Source organism: Pseudorca crassidens, chromosome 15, assembly GCF_039906515.1.
Source record: "Pseudorca crassidens isolate mPseCra1 chromosome 15, mPseCra1.hap1, whole genome shotgun sequence".
NCBI lineage: Eukaryota > Metazoa > Chordata > Mammalia > Artiodactyla > Delphinidae > Pseudorca > Pseudorca crassidens.
In genome coordinates this window covers 41628216-41648565 of record NC_090310.1, presented here as the reverse complement: position 1 = coordinate 41648565, position 20350 = coordinate 41628216, and the positions used below count along the sequence as shown (strand labels likewise).

Genomic DNA, 20350 nt, shown 5'->3' with positions numbered 1-20350 from the left:
TATATCCTTTTATAATAAACTGGTGACCTACTAAGTGAAAAAAACAAAAAAGACCTGGAAATGTGTCTACCTCAACTGTAACCATTCCCCTCTACCCTCCCCCAAAGAACTGTCTGCTTTGCATGCACATGTTTAATCATCCATCTGGATAATTTCTAAACTGGAAATTATTTTAAATGCAACTATTTTCTACACTTAAAAAGGAACCTGTAAAATCGCACTGAAACCCACAAGTATTTGGATAAATGCAAATTAAAACAACAAATTACTATTGTATTGGAGACAGCTTTTTTTGTTTGTTTTTTTGCGGTACGCAGGCCTCTCACTGTTATGGCCTCTCCCATTGTGGAGCACAGGCTACGGATGCGCAGGCTCAGCGGCCGTGGCTCACGGGCCTAGCCGCTCTGCGGCATGTGGGATCTTCCCGGACCGGGGCATGAACCCGTGTCCCCTGCATCGGCAGGCGGACTCTCAACCACTGCGCCACCAGGGAAGCCCTGGAGACAGTTTTAATAACTGAAACATCCAGCATAAATGAAGGTGCAAGAAAATGAGACTCTATTGGTTAGGATACAAATTGACATGATTATTTTGGTTGAATAATTTGGTAGTATCTATTTTTAAATGTTAGTGTTTAATGCAACCTTACCCAGAAATTCCACTTGTAGGTATCTATACTACAGAGAAAAATAGCATGAATGCTTAAAAATATATGTACAAGGCTGTTTACCACAGCATTTCTTGTTATAGAAAAAAAAAAGAGGACAAATTTCCATAAATAAGGAATACTTAAATGAATTATAGTAGAACCACACGATGAAATACCACACAGCCAAGAAAAAGAACAAAATTGATCTGGAAGGTGGATGAGCTGGTACCTTAAGTGGAAAATACAATTAACAGAACATATTATCATGACTATAGACATATATGTGCATATATATATATATAGAGAGAGAGAGAGAGAGAGAGAAAGAGAGAGAGAGAGAGAGAGAGGGAGAGAATACACACATATACTTGCATTTGCATGTATGGTTACATACTCACATAGAAGACTGAAACAATGAGTAATTTTTTCTTTAAAATGTTTTCTGATTTGAAAATATAATTCATTTTATTAAATAAGCCCATGTCTCAAATTAATTAGCAAATGGCAGGAAAAAAATGAGAGATTTCTAAATGAAATGAAGACAAAATTATAGCAATTGTGAGACTACTTACAAGATCCTAAGAAATTAATTATCAGAAATTTGTCAAAACATAATTTAAAAAACTGCCAAGTGGCCAGAGGTAGAGCACTGGACTGAATGGCCAAGACTGGTGCAGAGGAGCCAAAGGGATGAGCCTGGGAGAAAGCTGAGGCCCAAATCCTGGAAGGGGCAGAGTTCAGAGCCACAACAACAAGAGGAAAGAAAAGAGAAGAAGCAAGTCAGGATGGGTGGGGGCTGGGGGAGGGGTCAGCGTCAGGGCAGGCAGTCACCCTCCCTCTCACCCAAAGTTCACTGGACTTTTCTTTAATAGGTATAGAATTACTCAAGTTATTCTTTTTTAAGTAAATTTAATTAATTAATTAATTATTTTTGGCTGCATTGGGTCTTCCTTGCTGCGTGCAGGCTTTCTCTAGTTGTGGTGAGCAGGGGCTTCTCTTCGTTGTGGTGCGTGGGCTTCTCACTGCGGTGGCTTCTCTTGTTGCGGAGCATGGGCTCTAGGCGCACAGGGCTTAGTAGTTGTGGCTCGCAGGCTCTAGAGCGCAGGCTCAGTAGTTGTGGTGCGTGGGCTTGGTTGTTCCATGGCATGTGGGATCTTCCTGGACCAGGGCTCGAACCCGTGTCCCTGCATTGGCAGGCGGATTCTTAACCACTGCACCACCAGGGAAGTCCTATTCTTATTTCTAAAATGAGTTTTGGTAGTTTGTGTTTGAACACAAATTGTTGAATTTATAGAGTTGTTGCAGTCTTCCCTTATCCTTTCAATGTCTATAGGATCTGTAATATCACCTCTTTCAATACTGATATCGGTGATATATTTTCTCTCTTTTTTTTCTTGGTCAGTTTAGCTAGTAGTTCATCAATTTTATTCATCTCATCTGTGTCTTTTAAATTACCAAATCCAACGGTCTCTTCTTTGTATTCAAATTATTTGATTTCCCTATGAATTATTTGATTTGCCACTTTAAGAGTCTTTGACTTCTACAATACCCCTCTTCCAATTTTTCTTTACAATCATTAACGGCTCACTTTCATCTTTCAAAATTGTGCTCTAATCCTCTGCTTTCCACTTTAAAATCTCCTCCTCAACTAGACCATCTCCGTTATTCTCATGATCTCCTCATTCATGAGAAGCCCTGTATTTCCAACTGTCTCCTGTCCATCTAGTGCTATTACTTCCACTTTCAGTTAATGAATCCACCATCCCCCCTAAAGTTGAAACCCCGAGTCACCATTAACTCATTCTCATCCTTCAACTTCTCTAACCAATTGGTAATCAAACTGCACCTTCCCTCTCAAACATTTCTTTGCATCTATGCACCTGCCTTGATCCATTCCCCAACCTGGACCTCTTTGATTCGTCACTGCCTGAATTCCAGCCGGCATCATTCTTGGCCAGACTGTTCTGTGCTCCTCCCCTGCAAGCCACTGGCCACATGAAAAGCAGTTCTTTTTAACATACAGTCCATACCATGCCTTTCTTCAGTGCTTCCTGCTGGCTCCAAGTTACAGCCTGCTCATCACACTTTTTCTGCTCTTCCTCACATCTGCCCACCTGCCTGGTAGCAGACATTCCGGGTGCTTTCCTGCCTCCACGCCTTTGCCCATCTGTCCATCTGGCTGAACTCTGACTCACCCTTCCTGACCAGATTCAGAGGCTACCTTCTCTATGAAGCCTCTTTTCTTTTACATTTTTCCCACTGAGGTATAATAATATAGTGTACAGTGCACAGATATTAAGAGTGCAGCTCGATGACCTTTGACAGCCGCGTGCGCCGCGTGCACCCCGATCAATGCACAGAGCACTGTCTCCCCACCGTATCCCTCCCACCATCACTCTTCCCTCCGCCAGAGGCAACCACTGATCTGACCTCTCCTGTTTTGTACATCTTACAAGTGAAATCAACAGTATATGGTCTTTGTTTCTATGTCTGCCTTCTTTCATTCAGCATAAGCTTTCTGAGACTGATCCATGCTATTGTGTGTACACGTAGTTTACTCCATTTCATTGCTGAGTAGTGTCCATTGTACAGAGGTACCACAGTTTGTGAACATTTACACGTTGATGAACATTTAGATTTTGGGGGGCCTGGGGGGTTGAAGCTGTCTTCATCCCTCTCTGCCCTTCCCTCTTTCAAGCTACACAGCATCACAGTTTATCATAGATGGGTCTCTCTTCCCCAGATAACTCTAATAATATTTATAATAATATTTAATTTCCTTGGGCACCTACATGTGACTGGCAGTGTGCTAAGTACTTGATTTTTATCAGCTCATCCCATCACTACAACAGTCCCATACAGCAGACAATATGCTCACACCCAGGGACAGAGAGGAAACTGAGGCGGGCGGAGGCCCAGTTCCTTCTTTAAGTTAACCCATCTGGTGAGTAGTAAAACCAAGATCAGGATCAAGATCTACCTGATGTCATTACTGCAAATTCTTCACAATTATGCCATAACACTACATGCCTGGTAAACATTAGGCTCTTGCTTTTTAAAAAATTTAGTTTCCATACTTTCTAAAGAAATGCAGCACTCATCAAATATGGCAATGGTGGGAAGTCCCTGGCGGTCCAGTGATTAGGAGTCCACGCTTCCACTGCCAGGGGCATGGGTTCAATCCCTGGTCGGGGAACTAAGATCCCCGCATGCCACATGGTGCAGCCCAAAATAAAAACAAACAAACAAAAACAAATATGGCAATGGTTACCCCCAAAAGATACAGCTTACTCTTCACTGATAAAGGAAACAACCACCCTTGTGAAATGATTTTATAGGCCCTCTTATTTCAAAACAGCCGTTCTATTTTGCTCACAGTTTTGTGCATCAGAAACCTGGGAGGACTCAGCTGGGCAGTGCGTGCTTGGGGTCTCTCATGTGGCTACAGTCAGATGTCAGCGGGGATGCAGACACTGGGGGTTCTCCTGGGCTGCACATCCACATGGTGAATGCTGTCAGCGGTAGCCCCTTGGGGCTGCAGGCCCAGCACTGACTTGTGGCCTCTCCAGCACGGTGGTCTCAGGGCAGTCAGACTTCTGCCCCTCGTCTCCTCCACAGCGAGCATCCCAAGAGAACCAGGCAGAAGCCTCCCAACCTCCCACGTCACAGAGCATCCCTTCCGCCATGCTGTGTGGGTCACAGCAGCCATAAAACACCCAGACTCAAAAAGAGCGGACACGGAGCCCACCTCTTGATGAGAAGAGTGGCCAGGCCACATTATAGGAGAGCATGCAGGACGGAAGATGGCCTTCTTTGGAAAACAGAATCTGCCACAGCCATTGCCTTGAGATTGCTGACCTTCAAGGCATGTCATGTGGGCCGTGGATGGTAAAGACTTTCAGCTTGGAAAACTCCTCTTTGGGGTCAACAGAATCCTCATTCACTGAATGCTGGAAAATAGGTGGGCTTTACTGGGGAAACTAAATAGGCAGAATCATTTCTATGTTTGTTTTATTTGAGAGTTATTTCACTCAGTGTGGAGCCAAGGATTGTGTGTCTTCAGAAACCCTTAAGTAGGAAATGCACAGCTTTGCTGACCACACGGCACCAAATGGGTCTCATCAGATATTCAGTCCTGCAAGTTATGTCATCAAGGGGAATTGTAAACATCTCCAGATGAAGTAATGCTTCTGGGTATTATAAAGCGATTTCATTCAAGCTATAATCACTTACTGTAAGAAGTGGCAATTTTTAAACTCTTTGTAAGGTAACCGTCAGGGTAAAGCTTAGGTAGCAAAAGACACGGCTCCACACTTACCTGGCTTTGCGGATGTGTAGCTGAGGGTAGTGGCTGTGCCTGTGACATATGTGCACGGCAAAGTCCTCATCATATGTCAGGCTTGGAATGTTCCCCACTTGGTCGAACACAGTTATGAGAGTCGAGCCTAAATCCCAGAGACAAAAAAGTGAGGCCTCGATTTACCAAGGAATAACTTTAGGACTTCAGGGCAAATGTAGTTTCCATTCTAATGTGTGTTTTAATTGTTACAGTCGAATGGGCACATTATACATTGAGGACCTGGAGACCCGTGGTTCTTATGTCCCATCCCCAAAGCCCCATTTTAAGCACAAATTTCCTACGTTAGCGACTGGGGTCAGGAGGTGGTGGAGGAGGACTTACCGAGGCTCATGTAGGACGGCACGATGAGGAATATGAAGTGCAGGTCTGGCACCGCCTTGAACACGGTCCTGGCGAGGGAATAGGAGGGGACGGGGTGTCAACAATCCTATTAGCCAGCACCTGGCGAGACGAACGCCTTCACTACAAAAATGAGGCGTTCATAGATCCACCTGTGTGCCCTGCTCCCTGCCTGCAAAGGCAAGAACGTCTTCGCGGCAATTCCTTTTTCTTCTCTGCTTTTCCCTGGATTCCAAATGCCCCCTCTTCTATCTGTTCCACGGAGGCAGCGAGAACCGAGGCACCATGTCCACGTGGTGCACCAGGTTTCTGCTGAGATTAACCTTTGCCCTGGCATCTGGATGGTCTGGTGTGACACTGCAAAGTGACTTGAGAGCCGAGGCCACCACCCCCAAGTGTCTATGCAGCCTGTCAGAGACCCGTTGTGGCGGAAGCCCTGCGGGTCAGGTTTCTGCAGGCGGTCCTGTTAATAACATGTCTAAGGATGAGATTGAGGAAAACTATTTTTAGAAACATCCAAGCCTGTGACCTCTTCTCTTCCCCTCCTCCCCCCAAATCCATTTTTTTCAAATGACCGTGTGACCTGTTTGCCTCCAACAGTGGTAGTTAAAGGCGTCCATTCAAAGGAAGGATTGTATTCTTTCAGAAACATCACCACCGTTCAGAGTAAATGCTTGACTAGAGCCAGAAAGTACAAGCAAATTGAACACCTCAAAGAATTTCCTTTAAAAATATTTTTTTGACTATCCAGATAGTTAAAGACATGATAAAGACATGAACGTGTCTCGTCTACGATGCTGCTGCCACTGCCCCATGTCACTGTCTGCCACGCCGTGGCCACTCACCGAATAATCTCTTTGCAGCAGCCGACAGAATACTCGTCCACGGCCACAAAGAGGTGCATGAACAACGTGTTCAGAGGCTGCAGAAGAAAAGAGGACATGATTAGAGGCTGAGTCAGAGCAAGGGGAGGGGTGGGAGATAGGGGGAGGGTCTGGGGGCAGCCATGCCACAGAGCTGCCTGGTGTCGATGGAAGATATTTTATGTCTAAAATAAGGAGACACCCAGGCAGAGTTCGAGCCACTTTCTGTCCTCCTAGCTTGGAATTATTCAAGGAAAGGGGGGGTCGTAAATGAGTCCAGCGTGTCGGGCCCTTCCTCCCGCCTCACTACGGCCGCGGGCAGGGGGGCGCCTGCGGGGGACTGAAGTCGATTCTGAACTCAGTGGTCTTGTCCCCAGGGCGCCTCAGCCCAAGTGAAAGACAATCCTCCTCCCCCAGGGCTCTGGAGTCAGCAGCTGCTGCTCTATTCAAGTGACACCAGGGAAAGCGCCTCTCATGAATTTGGAGGATGGAAGGCAGATGCCCCACTAGGAATCCAACGGCTTGTTTTGTTCAACATTCCCAGAGTCAGAAGCAAATACTATGCTCGGGACCCAGAAAACCTGGGAGCGGAAAACAAAGTAGCAAGATTCTAATATGGCTTTCGGGTCACGTCTTCAGGGGTTTTAAAGAATGCTGCCCCGTAACTTTTTTTTTAATTTTATCGAAGTATAGTTGATTTACGACACTATTAATTTCTTCCGTACAGCAATGTGACTCAGTTGTACTGAAGACTTTCTAAGTGGCTGGTCATGAGGAGTTGCTCTACACATCCCCACATCCCTCTGTTCAGCTCAGTACCCCTGTGTTTATGGACAGATCCTCAAATTCTAGAGACAATGCAAATGGGAGGGGGCTGAGTGGTGAGGTGAGGGCAGTGCTTGCACCTCGATCTGGACAACAGGAGCACTTCTGTGTCTCTTGTTTCCTGAGCAATTTCATAGACGGCCTTGGGTGACCACCTGCACATCCGTGTGCCTCGGTCTCCCCTCCTGTTGGGTGGCACGTGCCCTAAGAACACTCAGAAGGTGTTTATCAGACATAAAATGGCGAGAGAAGAATCATGAGTTTAGTTCATGAGCTTGAAAACTCCCCAGAGGCAAGCAACACGAACTCCAGAGTCCAGATAACAACAGCGACAGTGAGAGTTCAATGTCGCAATGTGAGCACTTCCCATGCATGGACTCACCTAACCCCATGGCATCTGCTTTACATTCTGGTCAGGACTCGCCTTGCTAGCTCATGGTTTATTACTTGGCTGATTTATCCCCCAAATTCTCTCTTCCATCAAAAATATTACAGTTCAATATTCATTCCTTAGCTTTAAGATAAAAATCATTATTTTAGTTGCAGATACCCCCGGGGTAGGTAAGCCATTAAGTCATAAGCCTCTATACCCATGCTGTCCAATGGGAAAATAATTCAAGCCACAAATGCTGGGAACATATGTAATTTTCAAGTTTCTAGTAGATATATTTTTAAAAAGAAGTAAACAGGTGAAATAAATGTTAATATGTTTTATTTAACCTAATATATTCACATTATTATCCTTTTAAGAAGTAGTAAATATAAAAATTCTCAACAAGGTATTTTATACTCTTTTTTTTCCTACTGAGTGTTTGATGTCCAGTGCATATTTTATACTCAGAGCTCATCTCAGTTCAAACTAGCCACATTTCAAGTGCCCAAATAGCTACATATGGCTGATGTACCCTCCAGGACTGGCCCAGCTCTACACTATTGAAGGAAGTAGTTTAAAAAGAAACAATTTTAAAAGAACAAGAAAAGGAACAAAAGGGGAAAGAATTTAGGAAGAATGGTGTTAATTTATAATTCTCAAAAAGATAAAATCATGACCCTAATGCAAATACAAAATGCACGTATCAGAGATTGATTCAACCCATCAATCCATGAGGTGACCAGTGAGATGATACAAAACGATTCATTGCACTTGAGACGCTGGCTTCAGGCAGTTTTAATGAGGAAATGTTAGAAGATTGCCCAGCTAGATACAAAAGAGTTCAGGTCCCACTGGGCCAGAAACTGTAACCTTTGAGGTTATCTCTTCCACCACACTGAAGTTATTTACATCTCAAATGAACAAAAATCTACCAGTTCATCACTGTTCCTGCGGAACTGTAAAATAGCTCAGTCAATAGAAAATCAATCAAAAGTACAAGCACAATGGAAAGAATCTTGTTGGTCTATTTCCAAGCTTGAGATAATTTTTCTGACAGTGGTGACTGCGAGCGCAGAGGACCAGGGGGAGGCAGCCTCTAGCTGAACAGATGCTGGGTAACTAAGTGCTGGGCTGTGCGTGTTTGCGTGTGTGCGCACGCACGAGTCCACTCGTTCACACAGTTGCCGTTCCCCAGGGCTCCGGGACGCACTCTTGAACTCCACCGACAGGCCAAGTGTGCTGCCCGCAGTTGCAGCCTCAGCTCTGGCTCTCTGCAGCAACTGGCCCGGATGCTAGCCTGGCTCTGGCAGCCGAGGGACAGCTCAGGCTACCAAAGCCCAACTCCCCGAGACCCGATGACCTGGCTTCTCTGGGTCGACAGGGTGTCCTGTGTCCGCAGCTGGGAGACATCAAATAAGCCAGAGCCCATGAGGGCACTTTGAAAATTACAGAGCATGACTTGAATCTGAGGCCCTGTTGTCATTATTTCAGGGGCAGATGTGTAAATGGCAGGTCCCTCCCAGCAGGTCAAAGACTTGGGAGCACAGCGTGGAGGCCTGGGAAGCGCAGTCCTGATGCTCCACTAATTCCTTGCCGTGCCCCACCCCCAGTCCTCCTCTGAGGCTTCCTGCTCTCAGACTCCCCTTCCCTCTCCACCAGATAAGTTCATTTCTGTCTGTCATGATGTCACACACTTTCTGTTGTGACTTTTGAACTGCTCAGTCTAAAAACTGAGAAGACCTATATGCAAACATAGGACTTCCCTTCCAAATTCAAGCTGTTCTCATAAGCAACGTGCATGGTTACTCACTGTGCATGGGATTTCACTGTCCATCTCCCGGAACACGGACACCCAGTCGTCCTGTGGGGCGACATTCCAGCTGGGATAGTCTAGGAAGGTGGCCTGGGCCATGATCTCCTCCTGGTCATTGTGGAGGGTGATGGCAAGGTTTGCCTTCTCCCTGCGGAAACGATTCCAATTGCACACATGAGGAAGGTACCAGAAGTGAGATGAAGAGGTGTCGTTTTCTCCCACCTTTGGCTACTGGATCTTGGCAACCACTGCACGAGATATGATAGCCTATGGAAGAGGTGGGAGCGATGTGGCAGCAAGTATGGAAGTGCACCTTTCAGGACATCTGGTGCTACCAACCCCATCTTTACAGAAAATTACACTTCATTAGAAAGGTGTCACGTCTATGATATAACGTGTCCAATACCCCTCCCTTGGAGACAGGCTGGGGAAACCGTTGACCGTAGTCTTCCCCATCCTCTCCATGTTGCCAGCTCCACTGTGTTGCCCTAAACACATACATTTAGGATGGCCAACTGGCCCACGTACGTGTCCCTCACACACATGCACTTCCAGTACTTAATTATTTTCTTTAAGCCAGTTCACTTTTGGTTGAAATAAGTCTATTTCAATAAAAAAATTTTACATCGCTATCATAAATGGAAAACCATTATACCTTCCTATAAACAGAAGGTAACTATAAAAATGAAGAGATGACACTTAAAACAAAAATTGCTCTGGGGCTTTCCTGGTGGCGCAGTGGTTGAGAGTCCGCCTGCCGATGCAGGGGACACAGGTTCATGCCCCGGTCCAGGAAGATCCCACATGCCGCGGAGCGGCTGGGCTCATGAGCCATGGCCGCTGAGCCTGCGCGTCCGGAGCCTGTGCTCCGCAACGGGAGAGGCCACAACAGTGAGAGGCCCGCGTACCACTAAAAAAAAAAAAAAAAAAAAAAAAAAAAATTTCTTGCATGGTTTGAGTCAAATCACTTGGGTCCCACCAGAGCTGTGGGCACCTTTGGGAAACACTGTGCTTAGGACAGCAATCTCAGCACCTCCAGCCACCATCCCCTCTCACAGGAAGTCACAGTCCTCAGCCACCGGGGACTCCACCAGGGGTGCCCCTGGCCCAGGCACTGCAGCTGGCTGCCCTCTGGTACCAAGAACAGGGGATCCACACAGGGCGCTCATTAGCGGGAGGAGGTAGCCCCCCAGCTCCTCCCGTCTGATTCACTGAAGCCCCTACCCCTCATTCCACTCCCGCAGGGCTCCCTCCAGCTCCTGGTCCTCTGGGGTCCCCTGCTCCGGGCTCCCAGAGCCACGACCTATGGCTTCACACTGACAGTCCTCGCTCTAATCCAGATGAGAAAAGGCCCAGGGCACGGGACCACGGAGCATCAGCAATGATAGTGATAGACGTGGTGGAGGAGGAAGTGGGCAAGAGCTGGGACCAGGCAGCTGCCATCCCCTCAGGGAAGCAAGGGAAATGTGTTCCTGGAATCCCAATTTGAACTTGAAATGCATTTATCCATGGGAACCTAGGGTGGCGGTTGTGTTCTGTAGTACAATTAGCATGGTACTATATGGCACAGACATTGTAGATTAAATAGGCTTTTGTGGGCAGCCAGTCACCAATAACATTGTTTCAATGGGAAAATGCACTGCAATTTCCAGAGAGCCTGACTACAAAAAGTAACTTTGGCAGCATATCCTTTTGTATGTACAATTTCACTTCTTATTACCTCTCAGCCAGTAGGTCCTCTACAGGACAGATAAAAATCATCATGGGAGCAAAAGAGGGAGAGGAGGGAAAAAGGTAGAGGGAGAAGGTGTGTTTCTTTAAAGCTGGTTTAAAATTATTCTTTGTAATAAGCCAAATCCAAACCAAAGGAGCCCTTAAAAATATATAGACACAAGCACGAGCACAGGTATGTATTTCACAGAAAATATATTAAAACTCGAAGATATTATCCAGCAATAGAAATTAGAGTTCTTTTCATTAGAGCAGTGCTTCATTTATTCAATTGGTTTAAGGAGTTTTCCAAGTTCAGCCAACACTCGCTTTACTTAATCGTACTCGGTGGAAATCTTGGTGAAACAGTGTCTCCATTTTCTGCCTCATTAAGCAGCGTGAGTGAAACAGGGCTCAGAGTCCCTTTACGTGCCCCTCCTCATGCTCTGAACCGTGGAGCTTCCGCCCCCCCGACTGCACTGTGCCATCTGCACACCAAGTGGCCACTCTTGTGGCCCTTTACCCACTCACCCGCTCTGCCCAATCCGCTCATGTCCTCCCCTAAAACTGAGCAGGGTTTTTAGGTGAGACCACTGTTACTCATTCCTGTATCTCTGTGACTGAGCCAGCAGTCAATAAAAGGAAACTGAATAAACGAGAAAAGAAACCGCCAGTTTTAGAAATGCCCGTAAGATGGGTCTGGAAGCTTGAGGCTGGCCGGCGAGGGGATGGGAGTTAGTTACCTAATGTGAAAACGAAAGGCTACAAGGGCTGGGTAGCAAGGGAGCTGTTTGGGGAGCTCCAGGACACTAATGAAAATGTAAATTTACTTTTACTTCTGAAAATAGGCTGGCTTCTAAGGCAGGTCTCAACATTATAAGGGCCCCATTTTCACATTAAAAAAACTTTCACTACTCCCCTCCCACATGATGTAAGTTACGCTTTTTGTACCTGCCAATTCAGAAAATACATAAACACATCAGACACATGGATTCCAGGAACCTTACAGCCACTCCAAGGCCCAGCAGGGGTAGGGTGCTCAGGGATCAGGGACCAGGGACCGGCACAGCACATGTCCAACACATTCTATTGGATGAGTCACAGCTCCAGGCTGATTTCAGAGGCAGAGACTACAGTGCAGGGAGGAACACAGAAGCCCAGAGAATAGGGGAGGCATGGGAGCCTCCAATGTCATCAACGCCCACACCTGCTTTAGCTGCAACACCAGAATTAACTTGATTTCACGTATTGTATGTATTTACATTTACATACGTATAATTATATATCTAACATATATTTTTATTTTCATTCAACTCATGTATTCTAATTTTTCTTTTTTGACGCATGATTATTTATTATTGCATTTAAAATTTTTCAAATATATGGGCGTTCCTTAATTATCTTTTTGTTATTGATCTCTAACTCCATTGCATTGTTGTCAAAGAACTTGCTTTGTGGTACTAACCACTGCTGGGGTTGCTTCATGGTCTAAGAGGAAGTTAGTTTTTATACATGTTTCCATGTCTACTTGACAAGATTATGTACGTTCTAACACTGGCTACAGTGTTCTACATATATCCGTTAGATCAAGTTCTTTAATTGGGTTCTTGTTGAAATCTTTTCTGTTGTAACTGATTTTCAGTTTGCTTGACCTTTCATTTATTTTGTATTTATTTATTTATTTTGCGGTCCGCGGGCCTCTCACTGTTGTGGCCTCTCCCGTTGTGGAGCGCAGGCTCTGGACGCGCAGGCTCAGCGGCCATGGCTCGCGGGCCCAGCCGCTCCGCGGCATGTGGGATCTTCCCGGACCGGGCACAAACCCACGTCCCCTGCATCGGCAGGCGGAATCTCAACCACTGCGCCACCAGGGAAGCCCGACCTTTCATTTATTAACAGAGGTATATTAAATCTCCCATTATGATGGTGGGTATGTCTATTTCATCCTTTGGTTCTATTGACTTTTTGCTTTATATATTTTATGATTGTCATTAGGAGCATGCAAGTTTAAATTGTCACACCTCCCTCAAGCACAAAACCTTTTATCATTATATTGCTATAATGACCCTCTTTATCTGCAATGATCCTTTCTGCCAAAAGTATATTTTGTCTGCTATTTATAGAGCAACAGTAGCCTTTTTTTGGATGAGATTTTGGCTGGCATCTTTTTTTTCCCAAATACTTTGACTTTAAATCCTTCTGTGACTTTATATATTAGGTGTGTCTCTTACATGTAAAATATGACTGCTGTTTGTTTTGTTCTGTTTTTAGCCAATCTGCCCATCTTTCTCTTTAAACTGAAAAATTTTGTTCAAATACATTTATTTTGATTACTGATATAACTGAACTGTTTTCTATCTTCCTATTACATGATTTTAACATGTTCTATGTCTTCTGTTTCTTTTTTCTTCCTTTCTTGCCTTCTTTGAGATTCAGTTTGTTATAAATTTCTTGTTCCATTTTCCCTCTATAGATCAGAAGCTATAATCTCTACACCTATCTTTAAATGATTATTCTAGCCACGTTAACATATATTTCTAACAAGGTCTTTACCCTCTGCTCCAGTTATCAACTGACATGTACCAAACCACCCCTAAGCTTAGTGGCTTAAAACAATTCATTATTATCCCTCATGGTTCTGTGGGCTGGCTGGGCTTGACTGAGAAGTTTTTGGTTGGGATCTCTCAGGTGATGGCAGTCAAGTGGTGCTGGTGGCCGGAGTCACCTGACTATCCAATGTCTAGAACAGCTCCACTCATACTGTTAGCAGTTGATGCTGGTTGTTGGCTGGGAGCTCGGCCGAGGATGCCAAGTAAAGCACCTGCGTGTGGCCACATGACTTGAGCGTTTAACAGTATGGCATCTGGGTTCCAAGAGGGAGCATTCCAGAGCCCAGTGGAAGCTGCAGACTTCTTATGATCTAGACTTGAAGTCATAAAACATCACTTTTACTGACTTCTATTGGTTACACAGGGCCAACCCTGATTCAGGACAAGAAGGGACTACAAAAGGACTGAATGCAGGACATGTGGCTCATGGGAGGGAGGGGGAGCACCTCTGAATACTAGCTACCAACCCTCCCCCTGAACAATATCTTAAGAGTACTTTCAATCTAATCACATGACTCCCAATTTATCTGCTATTTTTGTCCTGTATTTTAGCTAACTTATTATTCATATCTTATAACTTACCATTTACATTTAATACCTATATTAAATTAGTCATTATTAATGTTATTATTTCATACAAGCTAGATTTTTCTCATATTTGTACATATTTTTGTTTACATTCCTTCTTTTATCTTGGGTTTTCCAGCTGGGATATTCTTCCGTCTGCCTAGAGTATATTCTGAGGAATTTCCTTAATTCAGAGTTCACTGGTAAACTAGCTTTTGTTTGTCTAAAAAATGCATTCATTTTCCCCTAGGTATTGAAAAATTGTTTCTCTAGGTATACAATTCTAGTTCAATGTTATTTTCTCTCCAATATTAAAGACAGTCCACTATCTTCTGGGTACCATTGTTGCTAGTGAGAAATCATCATTGGTCTAATTTTTAGTTGTTTGCAGGTAATTTGTCTTTTCTTTATAGTTACTTTTCAGATCTTCTCTTTAGCTTTGGTGTTTTGCTGTTTCATTATGATGTGGTTAGTTGTAGAATTCTCTGTGTATTTTTCCTATTTGGGATCCACTGAGTTTTCTAGAAGAATTGGTGCTTCTCAACAATTCTGGGCCATTATCTCTTCAAATATTGACTCTTGCACTTCCTATTATCTCCCTTTAGAAGTCTGATTAGACCTATTTGTTAAATATTCCATTCTTATTTTTTGTCTCTGTCTCTTTGTGCTGAATTCTAGGTGATTTATTGGTATTGATGCCCCAGTTCACTACTTCTGTCTTTAGCTGTGTCTATTACAATGTTTAATTCATCCACAGAGCTTTTAATATTAACTCTATTTTTTTCTAGATGGTCTATTAGACTTTTTTTAATTCTCATTTTTCATTTTTATGGTCTTTTAAAACATATCTTCTCACTTTAGACAAAGTAAGCATAGTTATTTTATATTCTTTGACTTAATATCTGAAGTCTTTGAGAGTCTGATTCTGCTGTATAGTTTTTTGTTGTTGGTTCTCACTAATGGTGAATGTCTCCTTATATATTTTTTATTTTTGACTGTGAGCTCATGTTCCTTGGAATTTTATCTGTGAGTATTATTTGAAGTCTGAGCTGAAGCTCCACCCCTTCAGACCTGAGCTGTACTTATTTCAGTGGGTCTCCTGGACACACTACTAACGTGCAACCACTTTTAATCAAATTCTCCACTTCCTCTACTTTATTCAGTCTATGAAACTAGTTTAGGTGGTCTAAAAATGCATTCATTACTTGGGAAGTTTTGAAGCTTTTGGGGACCATGCAGATAATTAACACAGACTTTGAATCAACACGTGCTTATGAATTCTTGGGGAAGGATTTATCCCCCTTCATTCATGCTGAGGTTGAAACAGGCTAGTTTCCTTACTTTTATGCAGTGGGTTTGTCTCCTTCATCCTTACAAAGAACTGCACAGTTTTATACAAAGAAATCTAATACTTCCCTCCTTAAGTGGATGGAGTATTTATCTTCTGTTCTTTGTGAACCTGTCAAAACAAAACTGTGAGGTTTCTAGAATGCAGCAAAAATCCTCAAGGAGAAAGTGGTGTGGGTTCCTGCTATTGTCCTGAAGTTTCTGATTTCATTTTGACAATGTTCTCTGCACAGTCCATACGTGTGTGTGTGTGTGTGTGTGTGTGTGTATGTATCAACATGTTTCCATCCAGAGGACATCATTAAGGTGTTTAATTCACCATAATGTCAAAAAAAATGAAATCATTTCATTGTTATACATATTTTTAAAGATTTTTATACACATATTGTTCTCCAACAAAACTGTGCCAAATTTACGTTACATTCATCAGTGTGGTGATCAGAAATTGCAAATTTTAATGTCTTAGGCTGGCCTAGTTTAAACATTTCAATTGTATTTAACCTGAAGCTTTATGAAATCCAAAACACTGTGCTCTCCCTTATCATTTTCAATAAAAATAATGAGGAACAGCATATAGGATATTCATATTCTGGTGTCCAAAAAAAACAAAACAGGGAGAAAAAAGATTTAAAAAAAAACCTAGGCATATTTTGAAGATTAGAAGAACATTTCAACAGGAGTGGCTAAGAGCACATCCAGGCTTTGTCACTTACTAACTGCTGGACCTTGGGCGAGCCTCCACTCTCTCATCTGTAAAATGGGCATGACAGTGGCTACCTCAGAGTTAAACAAGACGATGTTGGCAAAGCACAGAGTCTGAAAGAAAATAAATTCTCAAAACGGGTAGCTAAGTGACTCTACTAGTGGGTGGGGCAGTTGAGATTTGAACCCTAGTTTGCCTGAATCCAGAAGTCATGAGAAGTCTTTTCAATTTACATGTTGTTACAGGACTTAGCGATGGTTGTTCCCAGAGATCTCCCGCTCAATAGGGCAGATTTTCCTGCTGCCCTTTCCTCACCAAGCCCCACAAGGACAAAGGAGTGGAGCCCCTTTGCTATGTACTTACAGAAGAGAGATGATATTAAGACTCCCAAACAGCTTCTGGGTAAATTTTCTAATGAGGTTTTTGATGCAATAAATATCCTGTGACTCTGTTCTTCGGCAGTGAACCACCTCCACCTTTCCTCTTGGAGAAGTGAGTACTGACATTTTTGATCCTGTCCCCGAAAGAGAGAAAAACAGCCCACAGTTAGCCTGAGATGACAAGCCAGTCTGGCTTCAGTACTTACGAAACAGGACATTCCTCCAATTTCCGTGTGGTCAGAGTGAGCGTGGCTGGTGGGACGCATCTCCCCTGGGGGTAGGCTGTGACGACTGTCCCCAAAAACCAGTTGACACGTGTCTCTCCAGGAGAATGATGTTTCTGAGGACTGGCCTGTCTAGAAATGTCTGCAACTGTATTCTTTGTTTCCCACAAAGCTGCTTTAAAATATTCAAACAATAGGACTGAAGAACATTGAAAGGAATTATTTACTGATTCAGGCTCTTCATATTTAATCAGCTGCCATGGCACGTGGTCAGGAGTTACAGGGGAAAAACAGTTGCCGCCCATGGTCCATACAGAGCTCCCCAAACTGGAGCCCTGAGGGGCAGCAGTCCTGAGAGGTATTTTGAAGGTAAAAGAGTACTGTGGTCAAATAAGTGTAAGAGGCACTGCTTGCAAAGGCCTTCTGCAGGGGCCGCTATGCCCATGAAAGTCTCTGGGAAGCTCCAGGATACAGTACCTGCTTTCTTTGTAGAACTCAGCCTTTCCCACAGCCAATCTGAGGAGAATCTCTAATGACAGCAATGGTGGAGAGTCTCATGTTCAGAGAGACACGGTGGGGATGCTGCTGACAGAACAGCAGGCAGCAAATGAGCTCAATCTCTCTCTCTCGATGTCTCGAGGCCTCAATGTGTGTGTCTCTCCCTCCCTCTCTGTTTCCTTTCCTCCCTTCCTACCTCCATCTCTCCCTCCCTTCCTTTCTGTTTCCTCTCTTCTTTTTGCCTAAGGAAAAACATCTTATTTTAGCCATTGGGAAGTTCACTTCCGCCATTGCACTGACTCTAAGAGCAGTGTGGGGACTTCCCTGGTGGCACACTGGTTAAGAATCCACCTGCCAATGCAGGGGACACAGGTTCGAGCCCTGGTCCGGGAAGAACCCACATTCCATGGAGCAACTAAGCCAGTGCGCCACAACTACTGAGCCTGCGCTCTAGAGCCCGCGAGCCAAAACTACTGAGCCCGTGTGCCACAACTACTGAGCCCACGTGCCTGGAGCCCGTGCTCTGCAACAAGAGAAGCCACTGCAATAAGAAGCCCACAAACTGCAACAAAGAGTAGCCGCCGCTCACCGCAACTAGAGAAAGCCCGCGCGCAGCAACGACGACCCAACACAGTCAAAAATAAATAAATAAATATTAAAAAAATAAAAAGAGCAGCGTGGAGCGTTCCCAGTGCCCTGGAAGGCTGCCCCATCCCAAGGTAAGCACCATTCTGACTTCTATCACACAGATGCCCTTGGCCACTTTTTGAATACCCTATAAATGGAATTATACAGTGTGTATGGTTTTCTTTCAGAACACAGTATTATATCATTTGGCCTTTTGATGTTGTTTAGATATATTCTTGCACAAATTTCATGATGACTGTATTCCAATAAAATTTTACTTTATGGACACTGAAATTTGACTTTTATAATAGTGAGTGTATCCTGAAATATTCTTTTGGGTTTTTTTCAATTGTTTAAAAATGTTTTAAAAAAATTCTTAGCTCATGGGCCACACAAAAAATAGATAATGTGCTGAATTTGGCCTATGGGCTATCATTTCCCGACCACCAGAACAGTATTTTAAAAATACAGAGGTAAAAATAATCATTAACCTAGAATTCTATACCTACCTGAATGATCATTCAAAAATGAAAGTGAAATAAGACAATTACTACAAAGACTGAGAGAAATTACCATTCAAAGAACCCAGTTGAAAGGACGAGTAAAAGATGTATCTCAGGAAGAAGAAAATTAAACTCAGAAAGGAGCGGAATACAGATGAAACGCTGGGGAGAGACTAGTAAACATGCATGTGCATCTAAATAAGCACTGATGGCCAGAAAAAAAAAAAGTAATAATGATGATAAATTTTGCTCTAAAAACAATAGCTGAATTGAATTACCAGACAATTAAAAATTTGTGAGATGGAAGGAAGGCAATCAGAAATAAAACATTCTAAGGTGTTTGAATCTTTTAGAGGCAGCTACAGATGATTAAACTTTGTCAAATCAATTGCGTTGAGTTACAAATTTAAGGGAACTCAAGGGAAATACCTTTTTATTCTAATAGCTATGTATTTATTTACTTCTCTTTATCGCAGTTATATAAAATCTCATTCAATTTATCCAAGATTTGAAAAATGAGATAACTTTAAAATGTTTAAATAATAATACGGTGGTACAGAGCTATGGCAAATGTTTTTATATCAGTTACGAATGACTTCCGTTTGAGAAATCAGCATAAAAATTTTTTTGAAAGCACTATTATTTTGAAAGCAGAGGTAGATGTGATAGTTCTATGTACATAAATATATAAATAAGTGACTTGTAACTGTCAAAAATTACCAATGAGCCATCAAGCCATGAAAAGACATGGAGGAATCTTAAATGCATATTACTAAGTGAAAGAAGCCAATCTGAAAAGGTTACACACTATATAATTCTAATGATATGACATTCTGAAAAAGACTCATTGAAGACAAAAAGTCAGTGGTTGCAGAAGCAAAAGGGGAGGGAGGGATGAATAGGTGGAGCACAAGGATTTTTAGGGCAGTGAAGCTATACTTTACCATTCTATTATGATGGATACATGGCAATGTATTATTTGTCAAATCCCATACACTGTTCAACACCACGAGTGAACCCTCTGTTAACTATGAACACTGGGTGATGATGATGTGTGATGTGTCAATGTGGGTCCAAGGAATGTGACAAATGTACTACTATTGATAGTGGGGGGGTTGGAAGGGTCGGGAGAAATAGGAATTTTCTGTACCTTTCATTCAATTTTTCTGTGAACCTAAAACTGCTCTATAAAAATAAAGTCTATTATTTAAAAATTCTCTTAGCCATTTGCGTGCACATAATTAATTTTTCTGTTTCTGAAGACAGGTCAAGAACTATACCAGCTAACATTTACTGGGCACTTTACATAGATTTTCTCTTTAAACCTGGTGAAATAGATATTATTTTTGTCGTATAGTTAAGGACACTGGGGATAAGAGAATTGACGAAATTAAGACAGTCACAGAAACTTTAAATATCTGCTTATCTGATCACAAGGCTGGCTTATTTACTAGTACTCTGATGACTTATTTTCACTTTTTTCTAGTATCTGGCCTTAAAATACCTTCAGTTGCTTTTAGTTACAAGCCTTAGAGTTAATTATTGGGTCACAACTGTCCAGAAACCAAGTGGGAGTAGACCTCAGGGACTACAAAGCCTAGAATGCACCGCGGCGCCGGGCTGCCGAGCCGCCAAGCCGCCGAGGAGCGCAGCAGCTCGCGCTCTGGCCTGCCTCTCTTCCCCCGCCCTCGAGCGTCCGGACCGGAGCCTGGTTCCTGTCCCCTTGCCCGGTGCCGCGGCTCCACAGAGCCACCCGTCCTCGCACGGTCATCCCAGTCCCTGAGGCGACCTGGGAATGCGCCCCGGACGCCCCGGAACCTACCCACCTCCCTGCCGGGCAGCCAGCACTCCCCACCTCACCTGCAACTCCAGACGCCGTGCTCCAACCGCGGCTCCGAGTAGGACGCGCAGCCCGGTTACCACAGAAACGACGTTGCCTCCGTCACGGCGCGAGAGGGAAGTC

At 43.7% G+C, this 20350-nt stretch overlaps 1 protein-coding gene across 2 annotated transcripts in view; it reads right to left on the bottom strand.

Moving 5' to 3' along the window:
* CFAP61 (cilia and flagella associated protein 61) overlaps positions 1-20322 on the bottom strand; it is a 255126-nt gene extending 234804 nt beyond the window's left edge. For both annotated transcript variants that reach the window (XR_010935095.1, XM_067707353.1), the window contains exons 1-6: positions 20248-20322; positions 16519-16669; positions 9220-9370; positions 6194-6270; positions 5331-5398; positions 4968-5094 (exon numbers count right to left, since the gene is read on the bottom strand). Coding sequence is in view for 1 of the 2 variants with exons in the window: in XM_067707353.1 (XP_067563454.1) it covers positions 4968-5094; positions 5331-5398; positions 6194-6270; positions 9220-9370; positions 16519-16661 (566 nt within the window). In the remaining variant the exon portion in view is untranslated. The remainder of the gene's footprint in view (positions 1-4967; positions 5095-5330; positions 5399-6193; positions 6271-9219; positions 9371-16518; positions 16670-20247) is intronic.
* Positions 20323-20350: the final 28 nt, after the last annotated feature.